The following is a 20,529-nucleotide window of genomic DNA, read 5'->3' on the forward strand; positions in this document are numbered from 1 at the left end:
CACTTAACCGCCACTCGCTGGCTCTGTACACACGCACACATACGCACCCGAGCCGTGCCGGCAGACGCGTGAAGCAATGGGGTGGGGGAAATGAAGCATTTTGTTTATCATTTTACGTCATGCTGTTAGATGTTGTTTGGTTCGCGATGGGCAGGGGACTCGGGTGTGTTTCGATGTCTGGTTTTACGCACGCCGTGGCATGACGGTGTTCCATTCTATGTGGTAGTGTTTTATAATTCGTTGTTTAATGCAATATTTTATTACACTGAACTGTGCAATTAATTGTTTGACTACTTTTTCTGCATTAGCTTAGTGTTTTTGAATATAGTTATTTGTTTTCCTGTTTTATGAATTTGTATGTAATTCTATGTAAACTTTATTGTAATTTAGTTTGCTCTTTAAAGTTTTGCTGGGAATATTTTTTTATAATAATAATTCTATAAATCAAGAACTATATTTGGGAAGATCCCGAGTATGTTAAAATAAACCCTTCTTTATTCTGCAGCAGCAAAACTAAGACTAATTGTGTGTTTCCGATGTTCTGGTGCTGTTGGTTGCTCGTCGCCTGCTGGTCCCGTTGACATGATCCACCTGACAATGATCATGCTCATGATGTTTGCATGATGTCGTCTGGATAACGGACGGTCCCATCCGTTCAACATGGCACCGCAAGTGGAGTCTCCGTTCGCTAGCTGCACCGGTTGTCGTAGGAACCCGCTTCCAGTTTGATTCTCGTTGGAACACGACACCGAGCGTGTAACGTACGACTCACTTGCAACCATTCACTTTGTTTGGGCTAGCACCTGTGAGCATATCTCCAGATATTGTATACCTCTATTAATAATTTAAAACGGAAACCTTTTTTATTACTATTTGTTTCCCCTTTGATTTGTAATTGTCCCATTTTGTAATACCTGTTACCCGAATAAAAGAACTGACTGTTGGTAATGCCTGAAAACCAGTGGGACCAGTGTAAAGAAGAATCGAAAATTAAAATGTTAAAATTTGCATAACGTCCTCCCTTGGAAATGAAAGTATGTACCTTTTACAGCATATTTAATAAAACGATGCCGGTGGTTCAGTTTTCAAGTCGTACGCCCTAGCAACATGCTCGTCGTAGGGTCTATTCTCTTACGGAAGAAGCTCCCTTGCGCATGACTTTATGGTTTTGCCAATCACACAGATAAGTCTACGAAAGGCTTTGGCAGGACTTGATCGACCATAGCTAATCTTGTGTCGAATAATAATAGGCAGAACTGACTCTGAGTTGCATTGTGTGCTGCAGAAGGAATTGACTCTATTCTGACTGGTCTCATTTTTAATGGCTCAATGTTGAAGAACCGACCAAATTATTGAACAGCGCTCATCTACCAAAGAAGAAAACAATGCTTGCTTGTTTGTTGGTTAGTTTCAAACAGAAGCTGTTTCGCTTTTATTGCACAACTTTTTTTTTCGGACGGGCAAAGTTAAGCAAACGTTAATGAGGCGTGACCTAAACCTAACCTTAACTTAAAACATACTACAGACGACGCGTGATATCTTACCCTTTAAAGTACATTAGTATTACAAGCGTTACAGTATGGCGACTTGGTTAAGTAAACGGGGGGCTTCCTGTCACTATCACTATCACTATCAGTAGTGTCCTAGCGTGTGGTGGTGGATACTCCTGCAGGGGCGCCTAAGCGATGTGCCGAAGTAGTAAACGATTCGTTTACTTCCTAATCCTTAGAAACGGTTGCACGATCCGCGACTCCAGTGCCGGCGTAGGACCGGAGGCAGAATGTGAAGGTCTCTGTTACGGGTGCCGTTCGGCTTTTAAAACCGATGTGGTAAGTGTGGACTGGAGCTGCTGGGCGCGGTATAAATCTTCCCCACGTAACACACGGTGGTTGCGCCAAAATGGACACGCCATCCGTTGGAACGGCTTACCTGTATTTTAAAAACACACCTTCACCCAACACAACGCTACCCATCTGCTGACGGAGGGTATGTGGGGAGGGGGGTGATTGATGGTGCGTGTAACATGCCAACCCTTCCAAAAGGGTGGCTTTAATTCGGGCGAGACGCACCTGCACCTGAAGGTAAGAGCACGCACCACACTGCGCGTTTGGTCTGGTTAAAAGATGAGATTATCGAACCACTGCCACCGCTTGCTCTGCTTCTCGTCCACGACATAAGATATGCATTTGCCTTTGCTTCTGCAAAGAAGAAAAAGAAGAAGGTAAAAGCGAGCGTTATGCAGGGTAACTAAGACTAGGTGTGGCGGGGTTTGGTGTACCTTTTGGTGCAGTTCAGCTTGGGATGCTCGTGCCGGAAGCATTGCGGTTTCAGCAGGTTGAAGTACGTGTAGCCGATCTGGCGCGAAACGAGCGTGTTGGCGTTCTTCAGACAGTTGAAAAATTGTTTATCACAGTCACAATGAGATCTGTCCGGGGGGGGGGGGGGGGGGATGGAAGTCAGAGGGATGAAACAATTAGGAAACACAGCAAAACACACAACAGAAATCGAACATTTGATTGCTCCAACTCAGCAAACGCAACAACAACAAAAAACTTGTATTTCCCCTTGCCGTGTCACAATGCCGAGGCATTGGGGTTTAGATTGGCATTGGAATCGCTACGGAAAGATAGACGGCGGCGGGGTTGAGATACTGCTGAGGGTCGGAGATACTTTCGATTGTTGTTCAGGTTGATACCCGGTTCAGGTGTGGCCCAATATCCGGCCCCGATTTCCAATTCGTTGCGGTTGGGGGAGTTTGAAGTGCGTCGAGTTCTGATGAAACGGAGTGGAACTTGCTTTGGGGCAATGCTGCTTACTACATTGGTTCTGTCAATCCGCCCAGAGACGTCCAACAACTATTGCAAAGAGTTCAATTCGGACAGTTCTTGGATGTCTTGAGGCGGAAATGACATCTTCTCAATGTCAATACTTAAGACAGAGAAGGCCAAGAAGTCGTAACTCCAAAGCAACAGATACATCAAGAATTTTCCACTCATAGGCTCCTGATAGGCTTGACTGTGATGGTCTGATGGACGAGTTCATTTTAATTACCCTTGGAACTTTGGAACATAAGTCACCGTATAGAAAAAAAGGCGCACCATTCTCCGACACGAATCTGACGCGGATGATCTTGAAATTAATTAGGACCAAGGTGAATGCCGCAGTTCAGAATGGAAAATTAGACACCATCAGAGAGCAGCTCAACAATCCTCCGCCTGCAGATGTGCAGAACCTCTCCAATTGATATTTGCTCGAAATTCCGAAAAGCTGAGTCAGTGCATTGCCAGCACCAAATGACACCGGGTTTCGATACATTTGCAAATGGCGTATTTCCTGCCCTCCCCTCCATACCTACCGCGTAAAGTAGCCATTGTTCTTTAGCCGATTGAACTGCTCGCCGGCTGCGATGGTGATGGGACAGAGATCGTGCGCCCGGCAGCAGCTGTCGGTCAGATAGAAGAACCCGATGTCGTTCTCGCTCTTTGCCTGGTTGCCGTCCCCGCACCACACCGTGCCCGGGTAGATGGCTTTGACCTTGCGCTTGAAGGCGTTGAACAGTGAGCTGATCGTGCCGCCGGTGCCACCACCGCCCGCGGAGCTTCCAGGAGCCTTGCTAGTGCTGCCGGTCGTACTGCCCGCTCCGCCTCCGCCAGTCTGCAGTCCGGGCTGGCCGCCGGACACTAGCGAACCGTCGCTGCCGGTCACCCCCTCTTCCGGGGCCAGTTGCAGCTGGCCATCGTTCAGCTGGGCCGGTATGTTGCGCAGACCCTTGGCCGTGTTGACAAAGTGCGGCCGAAAGCGGTGCGGTGTGCCGCGCTGGATGTTCGACGAAGGGCCGGAAGTGGTGCTACTGCTACTGCCACTTTCGCTACCACCACCCTTGCTCTGGTACGCCGCGATGTACTGGTAGATGCCGAAGCGCTGCAGCATACCGCGCACGAATGCTGAAACACGTGACAAAGACGGCGCTGCCGTCATCACTACCGGTTCGTCTGCACGCGATGGTGGTGCGGTGCGGTGCGCGTGTTGTTGCCATTAGAGCATTGGTGCGAGTCGTGCGTTATCCTACCAAAGTGTGGAGAAGAGGAAGACGGAAAGATGCTTCTTGAAGAGGGCAGTTTCGGGAAGCTCCGGAAAAACCGGAAGGACATTCGCACACCACTTACCGAGACGCGTTGAAGGCATGCCAGCGGTGCCGGTGCAACCGGAGGGTAGTGTGGGTGTGAGGGGGAGAATAGATAGACGGTGAAAAGAGAAAGGAGGTACATAAGTGCGTGTGTATGATGCGAAACCACGACCAGTACAACAGTGGAAAACTCATTGCATAGAACATTTGTACAGCATGACGGTCTATCGAAGAAAACATTTTGTTTGGAAACGCCCATTACATCAGAAACGTTATGTCTTTAACACAAATTCAAATTCAAAGCAAAGTCGTATCCACCGAGATATCTAAAGAAAGGAATACTAAAGTATAAGTTTCCAAACTTTCAACACATGGCATTAAATAACAAATGGAAAAAAATGTTAATAATTTTGTTGAATCTTCAAGGTTTTACAACCAAAACTATGAAAACGCTACGATTAGTGATGGTGATGATAAATCTTACCTCTTATCCCTAAACAGGCTTGAGAAGGATGGAAGTGAATCAATGAAAAACAAGTCTGACTCTAACGAATACAATTTTATACTCTAGCATCCTTTACATAGCTCCCCAAGACCCAACACCTGGATCTGGACACATCAGGACACAACTGCGACATGTACATGGCCAGTTCCACTGATACCCACAGGTGGTTCCAGGGCACTACCTTCGGAATCAGGAGAACCTAATGTATCTGCACATGACCAGTTACAATCATCAAAAGCTCTTTGCGACTTCCAAATTAGGCCAGTTTTGGCTGAATCTTTGGACCCATTCGAAAACAGAGAGTTCTGTTTCACACTCACAATCAGTCAGTCTCGTATGACCGACCAATATGGATTCAGGTCTCGCATATACAGAGACATTTGCTATCTTGCTTTGGGAACAGCAATCAATAAAAGCTACATAAGTGTGCGGCTTGTATGTAAAATGGCGCAGGCCAAGGCTAAAACCGCAAGGCACATGAAACATAATTATATTATACAAATCATTTATGAAACACTTCTGCCAAAATCTTCAACATGCTTGTTTTACCCCGCAGAACCCACAGATCAAGATATGCTCTTTGTGGCATTCGAAAGTTGGCCGAATGCTGCAGCTCGACACTTATCACTATCCTTGAGTCTAATCCTTGAGTCTAATGAAAAAAACAAAACTTTTATAAATTTCTAACGCTGAAACCTTCGAAAATCTGCCGCCAACCCCGGACAAAAGAGTAACCTTGAGCGAATCAGCTGATCGACTGAAGACTCTCTCTCGTGACGCTCAGGGAGCCTCGCGGAAGCTCAGACTATCCGCACCTTACCTTTGTGCAGTGAGGGAAAGCGAAGAAAAGGAGGGGGTTGAGGAAAGGAAAAAAAAAACAGATTCAGCCCAGTTCTAATTCCAGTGAAAGGCCAGATAATTAAAGGTACATGTTGCTTGTGGTGTTGCTGCTACGGCGGTCACCTACATTGGCTCGCGATCGCGATCAGACGTCACGAGCCGTTGAGCTTGGGCCGCCACCACCACCCCTTTGGCACGATGATGCGACAACGCCCGTTCAACACTTTCAAACCCGTTCAAGTGCAACGGCTTCCATTTTGCAACGCTAATAATGTGTATTATGTGCCGCGAGTTCGATTTGATCTATTGTGCTTCTTGGGCCGGCCATTATGCCATGTTGAAAAACCCCCGAACCGTAACAGCAAACAAAATCCAAAACCAATGCAGCGTTAGACCGACTTACCTTGCGACTGGAGGGCGGCCGCCGTCGGGTAGTAGCTGGTCGTGACGCCCAGCTCGCCGTCCTGCTGGAAGACAGTGCTGTCCAACGGTGTGCGCTGGAATGTTTAGCCAAACAAAGGGTTAGCTTAGCTGGTGCAAACGGCGGGTGAGAGTGTTGTAGACATGGTCGAATGATAAGGTTAGATCGCTTGTCGCGGTAGAGCAAATGCCACGTTCTCGCTTGGCAATGCTAATATGCACGTGGCGCGCCGGACCATCCGGACAGGATGGTATCATAATGATGGGGTGGTGGCAGGCCGCCGACATGATTCATCTCTGCTCTATGGTGTCGCTTTGGCGCACACAGTGCTTGCAGGGCGCTTAAAAAATACCCCGAAACTCTTGCTCCACAAGCTCTCACAAAACTCACCGAAATGTCACCGCTGGTCAGCTTCCGATATGCACCTGTACCTTGCCCGTACCTGCTCGCGTCACTTTCCCACCGAATCAACTCGTACGGGTCGGGGCTCAGATCCGAACCGCCCTCGACCAGCCGCACCAGCTCACTGCCATCGTCGTACCGGGCCGTGCTTTCTCCTGCTCCCCGCTCGCCCCACTGCACCGGGTACAGACTAAACTCCTCGCTGGTCAGCCCCTCGCCGAACGCCAGGAACCGTGCATCGCGCGAACCGGTGCTCGCTACCGCCAACGAATCGTTCACCGGCGACACACCTCCCGCACCAAGCGACGAACCGCCGGCAAGGATCGCAAGGCACAGCAGTATGGCACGCGGCAACGTCAGGACCACCTTATCGCGACACATCGCAACCGACTCGAGCACTTTGGGCACCAACAGTAGCAGCAGCAGCAGCAGCAGCAACCTCAGCATCCACCACTACCGTCGACGGTCGGGACGGGAAAAACGGCTGCAAAACTGCGCAAACGCCACAAAGTACGCTCGAGGGATCGAGACGCTTTATTCTCATTCTCGCGCGTGCTCGCGTTCCTCACAGGTGTGTGCAGCACCACCGTGGGGAAGGGGAGGCTGCGGAGAGTTGCTTAATTGCAGTGCGCTCACCACACACACACACACACACACACACACGCACTGAGTGCTGGAGATGGCGGAATTCTGCGAGAATATGCGCTCCGTGTCTTTTTGCTGTTGTTGTTGTTGATGTTGTTGCCCCTATGCGTGGTCACAGAGATGCTGCGCGGCGCGAGACGACGAACCTGCACCAGAAGTGACCAGAGGACCGGATTACCGGGTGGAGGATTTATTTCATTCGCACAGATAGCTTGCCATCTTTCGGAATTGCGTTGGCATAAAACACACACGCACGCACACGCACACTTGCACAAAAGTCACATGTACAGCACAGTGTCTGCAATCCCGGAAGCGAAGGGCGTCCTCGAAGACACGGCAGCCAGAAACCCCCTGCCTGGAGTGGTCGTTAGGATTTCAACAGTAGTTGATGGAGCGGGCCGTGGAGGCGTACGGAGGCAGCTTTGTTGCGCTTTTGCTCCCTTTGGTGGATTGTTGTCGGTTGACTGTTTTGTTCTGCACGATCACCGTCACCTCAGGTTCCTAGCTGACGCGGCTGTTTGGGCATCGCGCTGACGGACAGCGCCACTTCACTTCGGCTCCGGGCCGCCTGCTTGTGCTGCCACTGCGTTCTGACCGAGGTAAGGTACCGAACTGACGGTGATCGCTGCCGCACTGCACCGCACAACACACGGTTGCCTTGAGCATTCACCGAAAAAAAAAGAAGCAGAAGAAGCAGACGAAAACTAAAACGCACACAAAAACACTGCTCCGTAACTGACCGCGAGCCGCGTGCTCCGGAGCGTGGCGCGATGGTGTGAAAAGGGTAAGCGCCTGAGTGGAAAACCCTTTTTTGCATTTTTGATGGAAAGGTGCACACACACAGCGTACAGTTCTACCAGCACACTATTGTGACCTACTGTGGCGGGCGACTCCAGACACCACCCGCAAGAAACGCGTGCCGTACAGTGATGGGTAAAGTTGGCTAAAACCCGGATTCGACTCCGATGCGACTCCGATAATGTCGGAACCGACTACGGATTTCGGCATTATCTGGAGTCGTTCGAACACTTTCAGAGTCGGAGTCGTCCGGAGTCGACCAGAGTCGTCCGGAATTGGTTGGAGTCGGAGTCAGCGAGAGTCGGCCTTGGAAACAAAGACCTGTATACGAAGTGCACGCGCAAAAAGAAAGACAGCAAAACACAACGAAATTAAATGCCTGATAACAAGCACATTGCACTGGACAGCTCCTGTTGGCTCCGACCGACTCCATTTCTGGTCGACTCCGATCGAATCTGGACGATGACGAAAGACTCCGACTCCAAGCGAGTCCGGACGACTCCGACTCCAACTGACTCCGGACGACTCCAAGCGACTCGGGTCGATTCCAAATGCCTTCGGCTGACTCCGGACGACTCCAAGCGACTCGGTTCGATCACAGACGACTCCGAACGACTCCAGACGACTCCAAACGACACCGGGCGACTCCGATTCCGTGCGTAACTAGTGGTTCGGATTTTGCCGGAGTCGAAATCGGACTTAACGTTAGCCGGAGTCGGATCGGCTCTTTGGATGCGCTCCAAAGTGCACATCTCTAGAGCCGTAGTTTTTGAGCTTGTGAGTGTGCGGGAGGCTAGGGATCCTCAGGCACTTCCGGCAACGGACAGAGCCGAACCGAAGGGCTCGCCGAGTGTTACATTATGGACATGTTTTATGTTTCGCTCTTGTCTGTGTGTGTGTTGCGTGATACGAGGGCTGCAGACGCTGCGTAACTCCGCAAACGGCTGTGGCGTGATCGTCGCGATCACAAAGTGACATGTGCGTGGCTGCACCAAAAAAGCCAAAACATCCTGGCTGCGTGCACGTTACTTGCACTGCGCGGACGAAACAGAATAGGCCACCGGTAATCACTTTTTTGTTGTTGTTGTGCTAATTGGCCTCTCTCAATAACCTCTCACGAAAGTAGGGTGGAAGTGGTGTTTTGTAATCGCCTTTCCCTTTGCATGAGCGACCGTTCTTAAACTGTTAAGCGATGAACAGTTTCTTCTTCAATAGGTTTAAGATGCTTTGATGTGCTGTTTAGATGTGCACAAAAACTAAAAAAAAAACCGTGGCAATGATTTTACACCGTAACGCTTCAACGGTGTGATTTGAATTTGATGCGAAACATGTGGTGTTGCTTTTATTGCATACTGTTAGGCGTTCCATACGCCATAAAAGTTTCATACAGTGTACAAGTTTTCATACATCTGCTCAAGCACCTTTCGAATTTTGATAGGCGAATGAGGCCAATTAGCTCAAAGTCTCTATAAAAATAAAGAAAAAAAAACCTTGTGAATTTAGCATGATATCTACTAGACTCGAAAATTGTTGACTTACAGACAGTCTCATGAGACATCAGATGCGCCTAACTTGCGGCGAATTAGCGGTTGTTTACATTGTTATCAAGCTGAAAACTTCGGGCTAGTTGGCGTGAGGTTTAATGACGTCATTTCAGTTTAATAAATATTAAACGCTCAAATGCTGTGCATCGTAAAGCACACATACAGTTTGCTTCTGTGTATTGCTTTTGCACAGTAAACATTAGTTTATCGATACAATTCAATCACTGCTAAAATACGAACCCAGATATGCTCGTGATCGTTAATCACAATAATTTACTCGTCAATGAAGTTGTCATCATTCATCACTGATAATGTTCGGCTCCGGATGGGAATCGAATCACGTCCAACCTTTACAGAAGCTGTGTTATATACGATTGGACTTAGCACTTAGATGCTACACGACATTTGATACATGACATTTGATCTATGATTGACTTCCTCCTCGGAACCTAGCGTACTCCAACCGTTACGTAAACCCAGCAGAGACTATCTTTCCATCCCTTCGTACACACTTCCGCATCGGCTTTTTTTGCGAGATTGGAGCAAAGTTCTTCACCTCTTCCAAGACCGCCGGGAAACGTCTGGATAGGCGCGGTTCGAAAGCGACCTGTCATCGTCCCGGTATCGTCATCGGCGCAGCGATAATGACAACAGAGTGTGACCGGTTGCGTCGATGGGTTAGCGTGGTGCTCTACATTTTTCCGTTTTTCCTGATAACGTGCGGCAATTTGACGTTTGCGGCACGGGTCGCCCGTATCGGAAGGAGCTTAAGGGGACGGATAACGTTTCCCGAATCCCGTCACACGGCTCAAGGGTTAAAGGTTTATTTTTGGCCAACCGGGCGACATAGTCGATGTCACTGGGCGACTGCGTGGGTGGCGAACAAAAAAAATCGAGACCGATAACACCGTTTCAGTGGGGGACAACGTACAACGTTCGCGTTGTAGTACGTGAGTGTACTTAACCTGTTTTTTTTTTGTGTAGTCGACAGGTAAAACTTGCAAATCATCGATCGTACCTGTGCGGTGAGGAGGAAGGATGCAACTGTGTGTATGTGAAAGAGACGGCAATTTCAAAGTTGGATCAACAATTCACACAATTTGCAATTCTGGACTCGATGAATGATGCATTTTTATTGGAAATGTTTTCTTTGGAGATTATGGCTCGATGTTAAGATCACTGGATAACTTAGAATTCAGGTTTAGAGGTTACGACATTACGATGTCGAACACATTACGAGAAAGGTATACTTCAGAAGTTCATTTTCTCGACTCGAAATAAATATCGAAATCTCCTTGGAAATGTATTTATTTTCTCACATTTCGTAGTGAGCCTTACAATTTGAATCGAATAAAAAAAACGTCTATATTTATTGACAACCCAAATGTAAAAAGAATCAAAATATTATTTTAGTGATTGTGTTTCTGATACGTTTTGAAGAACATTAAATCATGTTCTTGGCAAAAAGTACCTCATGAACAAAAGCTATAACATAGCGTAACAAGTCGTAAATAAATCATGCAAGTCGTCGATTGAGTGACTGTACCATTTTATGTTGAAATCGAGTATAACCATCTCAATTTGCATCGAGTTTTAAAATCAGAAATCGACTCTGTTAGCATCCTCTGTCCTGTACAATGTGGAAAATGTCTTCCATCTGTTGTAATCTTGCTTTGCACTGTAAACTTCTTGCCGTTTGCGTGTAAACATCCGCCACATGGCCGTGTCTTTCTCGGACGGCTCTCTTCTCGAATCCCCGGACAAACTTTCTAAGCCTCCAACAAACAGCAGTTGCCTTTACCGCTGGCTCCACCGCAATCGAAGCGGACAAACGAAGCCAAAGCTAAGCAATGCGCGCGAGGAATGGATGACGGTAACCGCAGCTGGTTATCGTGCGCTGATAACGCTATCGGGGACACAACCGCTCGATACTTTTCCCCATCGAGAACGAACGAACGAACACAGCAGGGGCTTCCAGTGCCGTCTCACCGGCGTCGAATGTGCGCGATACCCCTTCCAACATGTGGTGTGCGGGAATCAAAGGAAACAAATCGGTTGACGCAACTGCGCACCATACGTTGCTCACTCGGGTTCAAAGTCCGCGCGTGGCGACGACGACGACGACTCCCTCGGTGCCTGCATGCCGCCTCGGATCTGATGACTCGTCTATCGGTGTGTAGCATCTGCTCGGGTAGCGCTGCCTCTCGCTGTGAGCGTATGCGTATGTCTACATGTGATGACCTCTCTAATCCCCTGCGTGATCCGCACTTGGCCAACTACAACAGAAAAGAAAAATGGTACCAAACTCCGGTATGGAATGCTTCCACGCCTAGCACATTGGATTCTCACCATACACAAGGCAGTTAGTATCGGCGTGAACATCTCTCCATTCTACATGAAGCAGCTCTGGTTTCATCTTGCCCCCCCCCCCCCCCCCCCCCCCTCTTCAGCTACCCAGTCCACCAGGTACATGGCGGTTTTAAAAGCGATCCCACACGAAAACGTGCCCAAGATGCAGCGCACACCCGGGGCAGGGCGGCTTATGAGCAAATTTATTTAAATTGCCTTCAATTGACACCCTTCATATGCATCACGTTGTGGCAAATCAGTGGCCGGCGACACCAGCGCGAAACGTGTAAACACACTCCCGGTAGGTGCGTGCTCTCGGCTGTTCGGAAAAAAAGAAGAATAAATCAACCACCGATAGCAGCAGCAAAACGGGCCAAACACCGTATCAACACGCTATTATTATCATGTGCAGTATGAATGTCACTTGAAATACGTTTGCAAGATTACGGGCAGTGGTGTGGGCAAACAAAAAAAAAGAAAAGCAGGGGAAGATGGCGGCGCGGCTTGAGATATTATTGTCACCGTGAGCGCGGAAAAAGATGATTAACGTACAAAGAACGGCGAGAAAGAAATAAGTCCCCCATTCGCCGAGATGTTGCTGGTAGATAGGAGAGCAAAATGCGTTCGGCGCGTCTTTACTGTTTACGTACAAAGGGCATCTCGGGAGAGATTTTCGGAGCAGCACCAAGAGCCGATTCCAAAGTACAACTGGGTTTTATTTTGTTGCCTCCGCGGTCTCAGTACAGCGTCGCTTGCAGCTTGAGTGTGCTCATGTTCAATTATTACAGTCCTCAGCAAAAACTCAAGGCTACGAGCGGACTGAAACACAGGCTATAGGTGTTGGTGGTGCTCGCACGCTAATCTAGATCTCTGCCGCTGCTTCGTAGTGAACGATTAACTTCCCCCTTTCAACTCAGGCAGAGGATCGTTCGTTAGGCACCGGGCTGAGTGGTGTCAGGTCATTCGACGTCATCGGAATTAGTCACATCCCACACATCATCCGATGTCCCACATGACCCTACCAGAGCCAGCCTTCTGTACCTGCAACTACAGCCGCATCATGGCGTAGTTTGTCACGCCGCTTCACTATTAGCTTTATTCTAGCGCGCAGGGAGAGAAAGAACGCCGCTTTTTTGCATCATCCACAAATGAGTTTCACCAGGTGATTGGGCTGTGTTGACGCCATCGGCGTCCTTCTTTGTGCACGATACAGGGTTTTGCGAATCTTTGGGACATCAGATCCACCATCGATCTTTTATTGTTGAATGGTTTAGAATTCGTTCACGGGTCGAATTTTCAATACGTTTAGACGGCACTACGTGTCTATAGCGCAATGTTACAAGTACACATCGAACCCTTTGTTGGAGTGTGTCAACCGATTAGGAGAATTTGGTAACATGATAAGCTAGATAAATCCTGCCGTGGAGGTACAAGTAAACATGATGAACTGGTAAAATTAACTAAAGTGTTTTGGGTTTCTTGCACCGGCTACCACAGTCAATTGCAATGCTCCACAGCCATCTCCATCAAATATCCACAGTATCCTTGCAACCTTCCGCCAAGTGATTGAACTAACTATTCCATCATATGATTGCCCTGTACATATGACCCTGTAAACTACGATTCAGACACTTTGAACGACTTATTATTAGCAGTTTTGTAATTGTAAACGAAGAAACAACCATGTGTGTTCTATCCGATATTTCCGGAAGCCCTGTAAAAGCGAAAACAAAAGCGTAAAGCGAAGCAATGCAGTTTTTGTAGCTCTTTTAATTTGGCTCATTTACATGTTGTTTTTGTTACTTTCCACCTGTCAACCAGTTAGTATCGGGTCGTTTGCCACTTTGCGCCACTGGAGTGGGAAGCTCCAAAGTGAACTTTGAAGAAGAAAGAAAAAATCCCACCCAAACCCACTGAACTCTTACCGCTTTTATTTATTTAGTAAAAGTTTTGTTCTGTTTCTCCTGCCGAGTACTTACTGCTGCCGGGTGACTTTGAAATTAGCATCATTAATCGGATTACTCATACGCAATCTTTAGCATAGCAAACGACTGGGCGTGTGTGCATGTGTGTGTGTGACCCTTCGAACCCGGACCGGCGCGCATGGCTCACGTTGCTCCAGCGGCTCGGCGCTTTGCCTCAATTGCTACGTTTGTTGCCGCCAACGCTACCCCGAGGGCAAGCACACACGTTCTACAGCCCTGGGACCCCTTTAATTAGGCTTCTCCCCCCCCCCCCCCCTCGCCTCCCCGCCGCGTGCTCCAAGTGTACCGGGAATATCATGCGCGATCGCGTTGGACCCAGCGTTCGACTCCCGACAGCATCAGGCGGGCCCCGTAACTGTATGAAACCCTGCTTCACGCGTGCCTACGCTAGCTTGACCCCGTGCCCGCTGTCACACGCCGCACAGACATGGTGTGCGATGATGGCGCACCGGCAAAATGGCGCACCGGGGTCAAAGGCTGGATCCCCGCCACCAGCAGACGAATGCAAGGGGAAGGATGAGCGAGGGAGAGAGAGAGAGAGGGAAGGAGAGGGAAGGACAGAATGGTAGCAGAACGGGCCCCACTTGTCGTCAAGTCAGGCTGGCTGGGAGGTTCCGTGGGGAGAAAGCGGACTCACACACACACACACACACACACGCGCGCGCTCGATCGTCGGTATGATGGTGGTCGTGGTCCCTTTGCAAAACTGCCCCATGTCCGAAGTTCGTCTTTGAAGAGGCAGTCTAGGGGGAGGAGGCGGAGGAGGAGGTAAGGGGCAGGGGAGGGCAGGGCGGATCGAGATAAGCGAGCGAGCGAGGTGGTAGCGAGCACTAATTATCTAAGCTGGGCGGGCGATATGGTGCGGGATTGTCCCTGCCACCCCTTTTGGAGCGGCGAGAAGGGCTGGCGGGCGAGGGGCCAGTATTGCTTCCCCGTTCCCGTTAGAGGCGCTGATAAGAGGCCCGTCGGTATGTGTGTGTGCGTGTGTGTTGGGAAGGAGGGGGGATTTAAAACTCTGCCCCATATAAAAAGCTCACCCGACACGGTTACGTTCCATCGCAAGGTGTAGACGTGTATGCTAACGAGCAAGCGACTGTTAGGAGCTGGAAGTGTCAGGAGCGCGTGTTCTAAGCGTTTGGCCGTGTTTCTGTGATTCTGGCTTGGTGCTAGTAGTAGTGTCGCATCACTTTCACGCACGATAAGGCCCCGAAGCCCCCGCGTGTGACGTCGTCTATCAACCTTTCGCCGACGTGCAACGCATACGCATACACAGGCGCGGCTCATCAACCTGTTCGCTTCTGTGCGTGCGTGCGTGTGTGTGTTTGTGCCTTTCCCCAGTGTAGTGGTGACTCGGCTCTGTGTGTGTGTGTGTGTGCCCGCCCGCCATCTCGCTCCGACGTCCGTGGCCATTTCGGCTGCTGGAACCGCTGCGGCCCCGTGTGTGTGTGTCTCTCTCTCGCTCGCGCGCGAGCACGCTCATCGCGCAACGCACAAAACAGAACCCGATCGACGGTTCGGTCGGCTCGGCTCGTTCATTTCTTCGCTCGCAATCATCCGATACGGTACGGTGTGCTGCAGTCGCTCTATTCTCAAACCCTCTAACACAGCAGCAGCAGCAGCAGCAGCAACCTCCGAATTACCATTTGCGTTACGTGTTTTTTAGTTGTCCCCGCTTCCGTATCGGTTTCGCGTCCACCGGGACCGAACTTTGAACTTTCTCGTCGGTGTAACTTTACTGTGCGTGTGTGTAACGTGTGTGTGTTTCGCTCTGTGCAGTGCGCGTGCAACCCTTCGGTGCAAGTTTTAGAACGAGAACAAGCAGCAGCAGCATGTCGTCGAAGGTGCAGGAAAATGGCAGCGCCACCACCAACACTACCGCTCCAACCAACAGCGACAGTACGGCACCGAACAACAGTGCGCTGCTGCCGCACCTCGAATCGCTCGACCGGATGCTGAAGCTGCCGGTCGTGGACGCGACCTGGCAGCAGACCCAGAACGTGTACGGGCGCGTCAAAGGTAAGCCGGTAGCGTCGGTGTCGGTGCCGCCACGAGGGAGAGGAATAGGAGAGGGGAGAGGGGGGAGGGAAGGGGAAGGCATCCGACAACCGATCGATAATTCATATGACATTCGGGGGTCATTTCACTTGCGATCGGCCGGCCGTCATTTTTCTTTTTCTTCTTGCTAGCACGTGAACTCAGAACGTCCCGATCCCCCCCCCCCCCCTCATCCAAAGAATCGCGCCATTGCAATTGTGCCGCGGCACGATGGCTGCTGCGATGGCGCCGTTTTTTTTTGCAGAAATGGCGAACGGAAGGAAGAGAAGAGCACGTGCTACTTCTCCTCCTTTACACCTTTTTTTTTTTTTTTTTTTTTGCTCAATCTGCGCCGGCCGCGTGGTGACGTATGGCGTATAACAACAAAGTCCACGTCCGGTCCAAAGTCCAAATGCGCGCGATCGGGACAATCGAAGAAAAAGAAACCGGTCCACGCAAAACCATATGGTGACGGTGTTTGGATGACTGTCTAGCTATCGGGCCACCACTCCCAGTAACGTGCGGGAGCGTTCTCGAGTTACCGCATCAATCCGTTCCTCCGGACTGCATAACCGTCCTACCTCTCCGATTGTAAGGGAGCCTGCCTTTCTGTGGGGCTTCTGTTGAACGTCCTATTTTTAACCCGTTTTTTTCTCCCCCCCCCCCTCCCCCCCTCCCCCCTTTTTCTCTCTCTTGATGGTATCGATGCATTCTTGGATGAGTTTCATTGAAATTGCGTCGAGGGTGCATAAAAACGGTCCCGCGCGCCGGATGAATGAATTGCAACAAGGGGGGAGAGAACGGTCGGAAAAGAAGCGAGCGATCGAGTGTGAGAGAGAGAGAGCGGGAGAGGGAGAGGGATGGGGGGGGGAGCATTGTCTCTCAAGAGGCAAGTGGTGCTGATTGCGCCCAGCCTTATCTGCGCGTTTTGCTCTTGCACAAAAAAAGATGGAAGCTTGTGCTTTTGTTTTTTGTTGTGTGTGTGTGTGTGTGTGAGTATGCCTCCTCCCTCCCTCCCATCCCATTCCAGAAGCGCACATAATGCAACGAATATGTTAATCCCATTATGATGGGGCACAACGTCAAAAGGCGGGAGGGCGGGGCGGGGGGGGGGGAGTGAAGGGAAGAGAACCAACTCGAACGCGCTGGAAGCAATTTATGGGCCTTTTTCTTTCTCTTTTGTGTTGCTGCTGCTCCCTCCCGAAGTCACTGACGCGTCGCCTTACAGCCCCATGCTGTTCCAGTTTAAGATTAGATGCGCATTTCTAAGGGCACAAAAACAAAAAAAAACATCATGCACCCCAACAAGCGACGACGGGGTTGGTTTATGATTGCGAAATTGCAGATCGTACATGTGATTTGCCCTTAGCCGCCCGCCGTCCCCTTCCCACCACCCGGTGACACGTGACCGGTGGTTGCGCTCCTAGTAGCCACGTTTTGCGTGGCCAAAGGGTGCCACTTAAGGGTGCAATAGAGCAGCAATTTACTACCTGCCCCCCATCCAGTCCCCACTAGAATCCCCCACTCGACAGGGCACAATGAAAAAAAAAAAAAAAGAAACAAAACCGGAAACCCGAGGGCGCTCGCCCAGAATGTACGTGCGCAGCGAGCTGACCTTATCAGGTCCGGGCTGGCGGTCTCTCATTATTGGCCTCTCGTTTGGCTCCCGCACGGGGCGCTGATAAGGCGCCAGGGGCGGGGGGGGTGCGGGGGGGGGGGAGATCGAAAGATTCCCCTGTTTCGAGCGGAAAGCAAACGGTTCAACAATCAGCGCAGCACAGCGAGCCGCCCGCGTCTCTTATCGCTGTGCTCCCCCCAAAGACGTCAGCAAACTGACCGGAGCCTGGCAGCCCTGATGGACCTTTGCATCGTTTGATGAAGTGGAGCAAATCGATCTCACCGCCACATTTGCTTGTGTCCCCTCCCTTTGCAGATTACAACCCGCTGCTTACCTGGGCCCTCGGCACGGCGGAGGACGTCGTCTGCCGGGCGGTGACCGTCTCGGCCCCGCTCGTCCAGAAGCTCGACCGGCCGCTGCAGCTGGTCGACCAGACGCTCGTCAAGGGCATCGACAAGCTGGAGGTGAACGCGCCGATCATCAAGGAGCAGCCGGCCGACATCTACCAGCAGGCGCGCACCCGCGTCATCGAGTCGGTCAAGCCGCACATCGAGAAGGTGTGCGAGCTGCGGTCCGCCTCGCAGCAGCGGGCCGCCTCGCTGAAGGATCTGTCCTGGCGCAAGGCGAACGAGGTGCTGGCGACGCAGTACGGCAGCCTGGCGGTGAACGGCGTCGACACCACCGCCCAGCTGGCCGAGCGCCTGCTCGACTACTACTTCCCCAAGTCGGACACGGAATCGGAGGACGATAATGGTAAGGCAGGAAGGGGGCTTTCTTTTCGTCCTCTCTCCGACCTATCACTAATTGCGCTTTTTCTTTTCCTCCTTCAGTGCCCATCTCCGCCAAGGACGATCCGGTCCTGCACACGGTCCAGACGGTCGGGCGGCTCTCGAACAAGGTGGCCCGGCTCGTCTACCGCACCGTCTCGACGCAGGTGAAATCGCTGCGGAAGGAGGACGTGCGCGACTACGTCGCGACGCTCATCGCCGTGCTGCGCCTCACCCAGTACCTGAACTTCATCAACGAGAAGCGGCAGGCGGTCGAGGCCGGCAGCCCCAAGGAGCCGGCACCCAGCAACCCCGCCACGACGACCCCCGCCGCCCCAGCCAACACCACCAGCTCTACCCCCAGCAGCAGCAGCAGCACCACCACGTCCGATGTGGTCGCCACGACCAAGAGCAGTAAAACGTTGCAGCAGCAAGACTAGAGCGAGAAAGAGAGCAAGAGAGATTCGGTGAAATTATAGTGACTGGGAGGGAAACAAAAAAAAATGAGGAAGGGGAAGTGGGAAGAGGGACAAAACGGGAATTAGGATGTTCGCAAACACACACACACACACACACACACAAAAGCACACAAACACACACCGATGTTGATGAGTGATAGCGCGATTTTAGAGGGACAACACAGAGGAGAGGCTTCCGGTAGCGGGACATCATTCTGTCGTACGGAATGCATTTGTTTGTTTTCGTTTTTTTTTAATGGCCAATATGTGTGCCAACCAGGATGATATGCTGAGATATGTTAGCGAAAGATCAAGATGCGCTGTTGTCGCTATAGAGAGATAGGGAAGGATGTGTGTGTGTGTGATAGTGTTTGTGCAGGAGCATATGCTTATGGTAGATACACCATAGTGCGGAGGATGCGCGCAGCAAGTTCGCGCAGATCGTGATGTTTAGGGCGGACCCCCTTCGTTCCCCCCACCTCCCCTACCATGGCTTTCATGGCTGGTTATACAACTAATTCGATAATAAGCTTTATCTGCGCATACCGCGACCGTGTGTTCGGGCGTCTATTTTTTTTTTTTTTGTGTGTAGGTTTATTGCGTGTTTATATACTACATGTATACTGTTTTTTTCTGTTTCTATTTTTTTTTGTTTATATAAAAAAAAGTCTTGTTAATAAAACAGATTCGATTACAAAACTGCGGCCGATGTTGTTGCCCCCGATACATTGTTTTAATACAGTGTCACATTTCGCCACGCCACGCCCCAGTGCTAACTGCGTACTGCGCCCGAACGACAAGCAACTGGGGGGGCAAGTAGGAAAAACATAAAAAAAAAAACAATTAATTAACCACACAATAATCAATCGGCTCAACACATGTCCCCTTAGGCCGATGGCAAGGGACCGATGCCCTACTTGAGCTAATTTGTTATTTCGCCGTTGAAAACAAACAGCCGAAGAACTTGCGAAAGAGGGTTTTCTTAAAAAAAAAGAAGAAAAAGACGACATTTCCTCCCAGGGGTGTCACCCGCGCTACTGCGCGTTCTGCGCTGGCATTTGTGCGCGATAGTGTGTGGGGTGCATTGAGGTGCGACCCAGTTGCGCAACTGTGTGTGGCAAAGAGAGAGAAAAAAGGGAAGACAATTCCATCTCACACTCGCACACATCCCCTTCTCGAGGAGCGTTGATAAGGATTGCTAAGAGTGGCCCTTTCCAGTTTACTGTAACTGTAGGCGAAGGGGCGTTGGCCTAAGCTAAACACTAGAAACAGCTTTACAGGGTTTTCCAGGGGTTCTTATAGTTGTAGGACACTTCCTGGACTCTATCCTATTGGAAATGAACTTTACTTGTTCGAAATTGGACTCTATGGCACCCGTTGTGGACAGGCTCCTTGGAAATTCTTATTGGATTTGTCCAACAAGGGTGCTACAGAGTCCTATTCCCCTTTACATTAGGTTCATTTCGCGTAAGAAAGAGTCAATTGTTCGCTTTTGGACTTTGATAAGCGACTCGCCTCCTGTCCGTGCGAGATAAACGGAAAAGAAGCGAAATGAGCAATCGCGTAAGACCTCCGATTGGTCGATCGGCTGTAAATTAGACCTTGATCTTGCGGGATCCTCCTAAGCAAGGACTCTACCCCCAACGTGATGGATCCCATTAACAAAAACACACACACACACACTATGGGGGCGTTGATGAGCACGCGGGCTCACAGCAAGAAAAATAACACAACAAAAAAAATAAACACCGTCTAGCGTAGCGTTGATTCATCGGGCTCCGTGACTGTGTGTGCGTCACCGGCGGCCATGTAGTGTGTGTGGTTTCGAGAATGAAACCGCGGTGCAAGTACACTTTACCCGCGGATCACGCCACTTTCGTACTTTGATCGTTTTGAAAAAAAAAAAAAGAAAAATCAAAACGCCCCTCTCCAACGGTCCCGCTCGCCGCTGCGTGGTGCTTCCCCGCGTCGGCGCAATTTACCTTGGCGTGACTTTGCGCGGAGCATTTTCGCGAGCAGTCACGTAGAAGGGATTTA

General features: G+C 50.4%; 2 protein-coding genes across 3 annotated transcripts; one reads left to right on the top strand and one right to left on the bottom strand.

The window, feature by feature from the left end:
• Positions 1-55: 55 nt before the first annotated feature.
• On the bottom strand, positions 56-10,509 carry LOC120954381 (uncharacterized). Of its 2 annotated transcripts, none has more exons than XM_040374644.2 (5): positions 6,283-10,509; positions 5,875-5,968; positions 3,356-3,944; positions 2,279-2,425; positions 56-2,198 (listed from the first exon to the last, which is right to left on the bottom strand). In XM_040374644.2, the coding sequence occupies exons 1-5, from the start codon at positions 6,739-6,741 to the stop codon at positions 2,117-2,119; spliced, it is 1,371 nt and encodes a 456-aa protein (XP_040230578.2). In that variant the 5' UTR covers positions 6,742-10,509; the 3' UTR covers positions 56-2,116. The 2 variants fall into 2 exon arrangements, with proteins under 2 accessions (XP_040230578.2, XP_040230572.2); XM_040374638.2 differs by having other exon boundaries at positions 3,356-3,992.
• Positions 10,510-14,654: 4,145 nt separating this feature from the next.
• On the top strand, positions 14,655-19,196 carry LOC120954770 (lipid storage droplets surface-binding protein 2). The gene is made up of 3 exons (XM_040375028.2): positions 14,655-15,631; positions 17,583-18,020; positions 18,098-19,196. Exons 1-3 carry the CDS (start codon positions 15,445-15,447, stop codon positions 18,472-18,474), a joined length of 1,002 nt encoding a protein of 333 aa, XP_040230962.2. The 5' UTR covers positions 14,655-15,444; the 3' UTR covers positions 18,475-19,196.
• Positions 19,197-20,529: the final 1,333 nt, after the last annotated feature.

This window comes from Anopheles coluzzii, chromosome X (assembly GCF_943734685.1).
Source record: "Anopheles coluzzii chromosome X, AcolN3, whole genome shotgun sequence".
NCBI lineage: Eukaryota > Metazoa > Arthropoda > Insecta > Diptera > Culicidae > Anopheles > Anopheles coluzzii.

Excerpts from the sequence above, each read along its gene's own strand:
- LOC120954770 (XM_040375028.2), top strand. The coding sequence starts at position 15,445 with ATGTCGTCGAAGGTGCAGGAAAATGGCAGCGCCACCACCAACACTACC. Across the intron at positions 15,632-17,582 it reads CGTGTACGGGCGCGTCAAAG|ATTACAACCCGCTGCTTACC; the intron begins GTAAGCCGGTAG and ends CTCCCTTTGCAG. Across the intron at positions 18,021-18,097 it reads GGAATCGGAGGACGATAATG|TGCCCATCTCCGCCAAGGAC; the intron begins GTAAGGCAGGAA and ends TTCCTCCTTCAG.
- LOC120954381 (XM_040374638.2), bottom strand. The coding sequence starts at position 6,741 with ATGCTGAGGTTGCTGCTGCTGCTGCTGCTGCTACTGTTGGTGCCCAAA. Across the intron at positions 3,993-5,874 it reads GGCCGCCCTCCAGTCGCAAG|ACGAACCGGTAGTGATGACG; the intron begins GTAAGTCGGTCT and ends CATCGCGTGCAG. Across the intron at positions 2,426-3,355 it reads AACAATGGCTACTTTACGCG|ATCTCATTGTGACTGTGATA; the intron begins GTAGGTATGGAG and ends CCCCCCGGACAG.